The sequence below is a fragment of the Chenopodium album genome, chromosome 13 (genome assembly GCF_948465745.1).
Source record: "Chenopodium album chromosome 13, dcCheAlbu1.1, whole genome shotgun sequence".
In the NCBI taxonomy this organism is placed as follows: Eukaryota; Viridiplantae; Streptophyta; class Magnoliopsida; order Caryophyllales; family Amaranthaceae; genus Chenopodium; species Chenopodium album.
Window position 1 is genome coordinate 5,955,019 of NC_137846.1, and position 8,640 is coordinate 5,963,658.

The following is an 8,640-nucleotide window of genomic DNA, read 5'->3' on the forward strand; positions in this document are numbered from 1 at the left end:
CTTAGAGGGTCGCGGTTTTACTTCCAATTGAGCCCTGGAAGGTTTCCTCGTAAAATATTGTGTGATGTGCAAGTTCTTTTTATATTCCGCAAAAGTAGTCATTAGGAACTCACATACATTTCACCCCCCTCTTGTAGTGTTCGTCTCAACAGATACTGACTGATTTATACCTTAAAAATAAAAATGATATTATATATTAAAAAAAAAAAAAAAAAAGTTAATGTATGGTTTTTGATAAAATTGATTATTAGGCCGTCTCCATTAAACGGATCATGCAATCACGTTATTTTTATTACTATTATTTTTTAAACTCACGGCCAAATTTAATAAACACAAATCATTATGAGAGACAAAGAGACTGAAGCAAAATCTAAGTGCGCACAACGTTCGAATGCAATTGATTTTCACACGTATCATTTGAAGATATCAATTGTGATTCTTAATTGTGATGAAGATATCCATGTCTCTGTCGTCAACATTTGGAGAATTAGAGATTAGAGAATATAATATTGTTTTTGTTTATTCTTGATCAGGATCATAATATTATTGTTTTATTATTATTACTATTATTATTATTATAACAACAACATTAGTTTTCAAAAAACATGAGACACCAATTAACCCTATAAATAGAGGTCATGTAGAATTACAGAAACTCACGGCTTAACTTTCATTAATCGGGGTGAAACATATATATACAACTCTTATTCCTAGTGTTACCTTAATTAGGTTACTAGAAATAAGGAAACAATATAAAAGATAGAAACAAATATATCTTCCTAAAATATATCCTCAATACCCCCCCTCAAGTTGGAGCACTAGGATCAAAAGTGCCCAACTTGGACAAAACACCATCAAACTGAGACTTCCCAAGAGCCTTCGTGAATATGTCAGCCAATTGAGTAGTCGTAGGAACATACGATGGAGAAATTAAGCCGTCTATAATTGCATCTCGCACAAAGTGACAATCAACTTCAATATGTTTGGTCCTTTCATGGAAGACCGGATTCTTTGCAATGTGCAAAGCAGATTGACTGTCACAAAATAACTCGATTGCCTTAGGATGATGGACACCCAAACTTAGCAACAAACCCTTTAGCCACTTGAGCTCACAAGTAGCTGCATACATTGACCTGTACTCGGCATCACAAGACGAAGTCGTCACTGTTGGTTGCTTTTTAGTCTTCCAAGAGATAGGAGAATGGCCTAAAAATATCAACCAACCTGTAATAGATCGACGGGTAAGAGGACACGCCGCCCAATCTGCATCACACCATCCTTCCAAAGTAAGATCACTAGTAGCACTCAACAAAATACCCTGACTCGGGGTGCCTTTCAAATAACGAACAACTCTAAGAGCTGCTTCCCAATGTGCAATGCGTGTCTCTTTCATAAACTGAGACAAAATATGAACGGAGTATGCTAGATCTGGTCTAGTGACCCCTAGATAAATCAAACGACCAAACAACCTACGATATGCCTCCGGATCCTCAAGAAACGCACCTGTGGCACGACCGAGCTTGTGGTTTTGCTCCATGGGAAAACCACTCGGCTTTGCCCCTAACAAACCTGCTTCAGAAATAATATCCAACGTATATTTTCGTTGACACATAAATAAACCCGAAGCACTACGAGCAACTTCTATGCCCAAAAAATATTTCAAAGGACCTAGATCCTTCATTTTGAAACAATCACTCAGATAAGCCTTGAAACCAACTAATGCAGCGGAATGATTACCAGAAATTATAAGATCATCAACATATACTAAGACATTAATCTGAACTTTGCCTTTTGTATACGTAAAAAGAGAATAATCAGAGTAAGATTGAATGAAACCATACCCTTTCAAAGCCGCAGTCAACTTTGCAAACCAACACCTCGGTGCTTGCTTCAACCCATACAAGGACTTATCCAGGCGACACACTAAAGTAGGATCCTCACTTTCAAACCCGGGAGGTAAGTTCATGTATACCTCCTCATCAAGATCACCATGCAAGAAAGCATTATGCACATCCATTTGATGAAGTTCCCAATTCTTGGATGCTGCAATTGCAAGAAAAGCCCGAACCGTTGTCATCTTTGCAACTGGACCAAATGTTTCACCGTAATCTATGCCTTCCTGCTGATGATTGCCATAAACAACTAGCCGAGATTTGAGACGCTCAATATCACCATTAGACAAATATTTTGTCTTAAACACCCATTGACTCCCTAGTGCACGTTTACCAGGGGGAAGATGCACTAAGGTCCATGTACCATTATCTTCCAAAGCTCTTATCTCCTCTTGCATAGATTTCCTCCAACCTTCATGTTTCATGGCCTCTTTAAAAGATTTCGGATCATGACCACCAACAATAGCTGCCAAAAACTTACAATAATTCACAGAAAACTTGTCACAATTTATATAATGTGCTAAAGGATACGGAGTACCTGAAGGAGTGTTGGACGGAGTGGAGAGAGCCGGATTGTTAGCAAAAACGGAGTGAGTCACAAAATCTCGATGTCGAACATTCGGAAACTTTTCTCGGAACCCGCGCCCCAAGGGAGCTGCTGCCCCTGTACTACTGCTGTCATCACGTGGCTGCTCCACGTGCTGTGGAGTGGCAGCAGCATCGTCCAGCAACACGGGCTGCTCCACGTGCTGTGGAGTGGCAGCAGCGTCGTGCTGCTGTACAGACGAAGACCCCGCGGCCGCGGGCTGGACCTGCGGGCTGGCAGTAGGTGTGGTTGCCGAACCTGCACCCGCGGGATTCACCTGCGGGTCTGACCCCGAGCCACCCACATTATCACACACTTGGCCACAACTCCCCTCATCAATTTGAGTATCCTCAAATTCAACAAAATCATCATGAACTTCGTGACCCGAATCAAACATATGGGGCTCAATATTTACATCCTCGGGAGTAGCAAACGGGAACACGTTTTCAACAAACTTAACATCCCGAGACACAAAAAATACCTTAGATTCAAGGTCATACAAACGCCACCCTTTCTTCCCAAAAGGATAACCCACAAAAACACACTTTCGACTTCTACTAGCAAACTTATCTCCATTAGTTTTCTGATTATGTGCAAAGCATAAACACCCAAAAGTACGAATGGCATCAAACATAGGGGGTTTATCAAATAGAATTTCGAATGGAGTTTTATTTTGTAGCAACGGAGTGGGAGTACGGTTAATAAGGTGAGCTGCAGCAAGAACGCACGCACCCCAAAAATAAATGGGTAATTTGGCTTGAAATCTCAAAGCTCTCCCAACAGACAAAATATGTTTATGTTTTCTCTCAACCCTCCCGTTTTGTTGCGGAGTTCCCACACAAGAAGTTTGAAAAATAATACCCGTAGTATCAAAGAAATCACGCAAACAATTAAACTCCGTACCATTATCACTTTGCACAATTTTTATGGTTTGAGAGAACTGTCTATCTACCATGGCAACAAACATCAAAAACATACGGAAAACCTCTGTTTTATCATTCAATAAATAAATCCAGACAGCTCTAGAATAATCATCAACTATTGTCAAAAAATAACGAGCTCCGCATGAGGAAACATGTCTATACGGGCCCCACAAATCACAATGAATTTTCTCAAAAATTCTAGATGCTTTATTATCACTCATAGGAAAACTATTTCTCGGATGCTTAGCACGCATACATACTTCACATCCTTTATCTAAACAAGCTTTATTACTAACTGTGGGAAGCAACTTAACTACTTTCTCGGAAGGATGACCCATACGACGATGCCACAACTCCAACTCTGAATTTGCAACGCTCACATGATGCACCAAATCCGTTTTGCTAAAGTAATACAATCCGTCCCTCCTAGTTCCCGTTCCAATCAGCTCCTTCGTTTGGTCCTGTATAGCACAAATATAAGAATTAAATTGGACAGTACAATTAAGATCATCATTGAGTTGCGAAACAGAAACTAAGTTACAACTCAAATTAGGAACATAGAGAACTCCGGTGAGAGTAATCTTGTCCGATAAACACACAGAGCCAATAAGAGATGCCAACACCGTGTCCCCATTAGGCAAACCAACTGGACATTCAAAGCTTTTTGTATCAAAAAGCCAATGTTTTTCTCCGGTCACATGATGAGTAGCCCCCGTGTCAATAATCCAAGAGGTTTCATCAAACTTACCACTCAACCGATTATCGGAAATTGTTGCATTACCCATCAATCCCGTAATCGCTTTCCACTGTTCACTTGAGAATAAACGACCCGAGGCAAAAGTACCCGAATCATCCGAGCTTGAACTACCACCAGCAACCGCGTTGGCCTTCACCGGACCCCCGCGACCACGGCCAGCAGGTGGCTGCCCCCCATGGCTGCTAGCACTACCTTCCGGCCACCCATACTTTTCATAGCATCGAGTTTCCTCATGCCCACGCTTTTTACAGAAACTGCAAATTTTATCGGACTAACACTTTGAGGTTTCATGTCCCACCTTTTTACACTTTTCACACACAGGCAACTAGCGGTCAGAAACTCCACCACGACCTCTTCCAGCACCCGTACGAACAGCAAACCCGAGAGCAGGGGTCTCCTCCTTCTGTCGAGAAATACCCCGCACCTTCTCTTCTTGAGCCACCTGTTGAAACGCCCTAAGCAAGGAGGGCAGGGGGTCTTGAGCTAGCAAATTGGACCTAACAGACGCATAGTACTCGGAATATAAACCGAGCAGGAACTGCTGGAGGCGATCTCTATCACGTCGATCAGCATGTTGACGGCCTACATTACATGTGCACTTTCCACAATTGCAAGCAATTAAAGGTTCTAATTTATCAAGTTCATCCCACAACACTGCCAATTTGCTATAATACACGGCCACTGACATATTTTTTAATTGTTCACAACGATTAATATCCGATTTAATTTGTTGTATTCTCGGACCATTAACTAAACAAAACCGCTCATGTAAATCATCCCACAATTTCTTGGCATTATCATATTGAGAAAGCATAGATTTTACCTCGGGATCAATGGTGTTCATAAGCCAAGAAACAAGCATACAATGAATTGTAACCCAATCGTCCTTCGTACACGGCGGTGAGAAGGAGGTGATGCTTCCATCAAGAAAGCCGAATTTCCTCCGGGAAGACAGGGAAATTCGTACAACATGTGCCCACTCATGAAAATTATCAAGCTTGAGTCGTTGTGATGTAATGTAATCCCCGGGCCGATCTTGCGGTCCAAGGTAAAACGGTGAATTAGATTCAATTTTGGTAGGAGGCAATAATGGAGGGGTTTCTACATCCCCTGACATTGTCGAACACACATTGTCGAACACACAGAGGAAAAACAGAGAAAAAAAAAATTATCCTTGCTCCGATACCATGTAGAATTACAGAAACTCACGGCTTAACTTTCATTAATCGGGGTGAAACATATATATACAACTCTTATTCCTAGTGTTACCTTAATTAGGTTACTAGAAATAAGGAAACAATATAAAAGATAGAAACAAATATATCTTCCTAAAATATATCCTCAATAGGTCAATACATAACCAAAAAATTAAATCAACAATCCAAATCCCATATATATTACCTTTTCAATAGAGTATATAAATCAATCCTAACCTTCAATCATCACTGTCAAAAAAAAAAAAGTACGAGTAAGAATAATGATGAGTTCAAGAGTAGCCATATTCATGGCCATGATGATGGTGGTTGTTGTTATCCAATTCCAACCCATTTGCTCTCAAAATGATCCCGAATCCATCATTAGTTGTCTGGATATGATCTCACCGGAATGTGGTTCATTGAACAACTGCTGTGACGCGCTGATACGGCTTAGGCAGGATGATCGTGAATGCTTTTGTGCCCTATTGTCAACCAATAATAACCAATTTGACAATGATGAGTTACAACTCCTTAGAAAAGATGCTACACGCTGCGGAATTCTTCCCCATAAGTTCGGGTGCACCACTCCATAATTCTAAGGGTGTACGTTCATTCATTGCTAATGGAGGTTTGATGAATATGTTTTAAGTCATTGATTTGAGTTTGTTTGATTTAATTGGATTACATTTCTATACATGTTGGTGTATGTGCCAAATGTGTGTGTGAGCGTTTTTTGTTTCTGAATGACGACCTTGCTCTTCATGAGTGGTACGGTTGAATTTAATTTGTAATTAAAACCAATGACTTTATTAGGGCTATTATATTGGTTTACCTTCATGGTGAGGTATCGGAATATTATTGCATATATGTGTTGTTATTGTAGGTAGGTACGTATGTATATAACAATAGTGAGTTACTCCATTTATTATCAATTGACAAACTCTAGGAAGTAACTCATGCAGGTTCGTTTGAATGCCTTTAAACTCTCTTTACTAACTCCCATTAGGCCATCACATTTACTTTTTAACAAAAGAACAATAGATGGATCCAATTAATCAACCCACCTTTTTTTTCCATGTTTATCTCAGCTCTCAATGACCCCCCAATGATATAAATGACGTCACTAGTAGTTTAAGTGACTGTTTTAATGACGATGCTTTTGTTGACAATAAGGATAATCCAGTATCAATACATACAATGCAGAAAAAAAAAAAAAAAAAAAAAAAAAAATTAAAAAATTAAAATAAAGCAATAAAATCAATACTTCAATCACTCAACAATCTAACATAAATCAAATATAAATCATATTTATACGCACTACCAATTGGCAAAATATAAATCAAATTACCCTACAATCAAACAATATAAATCGATTATAAATCAAAAGACTTGAAAAATTAAATCATATTGTTGCAATTGTAGAAAGTTAAAATAGCAAACTCATCAAAAAAATATCATATCTCCCGGGTTACAAAATTTGATCAAATTTATAGTAGATCGATATTCTCATAATATAATGCTAATTCTACTATAATTTGATCGAATAAAATTAACATGCTATATAATAATATTGCAACGCTAAACTAAATACGGAGTATCCAATACTTCTAGTAATCTTACCAAAAACCCTAATTCTCGATCTAAAGGAAGCCGAAAATCGTGACAGATAAACACATTCAACGATTAGTCGAATTAGAAGAACAATAATAATTATTGTTATTATTAATCCAATTAACCCTAGAAGAAACTTGATCACGTAAACCCTCAAGTGAAACCTTCGATTGTTCAAGCTCCAACAACCCTAAATTATCAATCGGTTTATCCCACCAAAACCTGAACTCGCTATTATCACCACGTGGACTACTCCCATTGGACGACGATGATGACGAACCAATAACATGATCACTCCTTTTTTTCTCAACCTCAATATTACTCAAAACCCTCTTGTACTGCTCAGAAAGTACACTCGTACCAAACTCATTCCCATTACCACCATTTATTATATCAGTATTATTATTCTCGACGCCCCTTGTATAATTAATATACCGACTAACAACCGCGTCCGCGTTCGGGTGACCGAACGAGAAGAGCTTCCCGGCCTCGGAGAAAGTGATAACGGCAACCTCGGAACGGCATAAGGAGCATAATTCACTCGCCTTCTTAAACAACCCGCCTCGCCGTTTCGTAAACGCAACTTGTCTGCTTGTTTTGTTGATTATACGCTTCATTTCAATCTTCTGCTTTCCGGCTTTCTTCTTGTTCATCGCTATTGGCTCGATTATGAAATCTTCGGGAAAATTTAGGGTTTGATCTTCCATTCTAAGATCATCCAAGTATTCTTCCATTGTTATTTATTCAAGTGTTTTTGTGGGTTTAATTATGTTATGCGGTTGTTCAACTGAATTTTAGAAGGTGTGTATTTATAGAATGTGAGGAGAAAAGAAAATGAGGAGAGAGAAAGTGGGTTAATATTAAATGATGTGTCAGAAAATATTAACAAGAATATTTTTGGAAAAATTTTAAGGGGATAAAATCTTTGTTATTATTAGTGTTCGTTAACAATGCTATTGTGGGTTCCTTGTAAAAGATACACCGACCTAAATGAGGTACAAGATTGCATATTTGCATGGGCTGTATCTGTAATGATCATCAAAAGCCCAATACTTAATCACATTCTAACTAGTCCAAATCATTATCTTGGAATTTTTCAATTCTATTGTGGGTTCCTTTCATGTCCGTTTACGAAACGTTTTTGGTCTGCTAACCCTACTACTAATTGGCTAGGTCATGTTCCTCTTCATAATAATTTTTATTAGATTTTCAGAATTTTACGTGGGAATTTTACTTTTTCTGTGATTAAGATTATTACTTCTATGTGGAGTATTTGGAAAACTAGAAACTCAATTGTCTTTCAAAATAAGAATTTCTCTTCTATGGCTATCTTATCCCGTGCCCAAAAAATCTTTCATGAAAGGAAGTTGCGCTCTTGTTTGGATTCTATGGATAATCAGTTAGTTCCTTCTACTTCTAAAGCTAATTCTCGGACTATTCAGATTTCCTGGTCTCCTTCTCATCATGGTATTGTTAAGATAAATTTTGATGGGTCTGTACGCGGTACCTCAGGTGCTGCAGGTGTAGTTATCAGAGACCACTTGGGTAATCATATTTGTAGTCGGTCTTTTAATATTGGCACAAGTACGCCTCTTATTGCTGAAGCTACTGCCCTTCGCAATGGCCTTCTACTTGCACGGTCCCACAGTTTTTCCCATATTTTTCTTGAAGGGGA

At 38.7% G+C, this 8,640-nt stretch overlaps 1 protein-coding gene across 1 annotated transcript; it reads right to left on the minus strand.

Moving 5' to 3' along the window:
- Positions 1–7,030: 7,030 nt before the first annotated feature.
- On the minus strand, positions 7,031–7,699 carry LOC145575095 (agamous-like MADS-box protein AGL62). The gene has a single exon (XM_081633016.1). It carries the CDS (start codon positions 7,697–7,699, stop codon positions 7,031–7,033), a length of 669 nt encoding a protein of 222 aa, XP_081489142.1.
- Between the last annotated feature and the right edge of the window lie 941 nt (positions 7,700–8,640).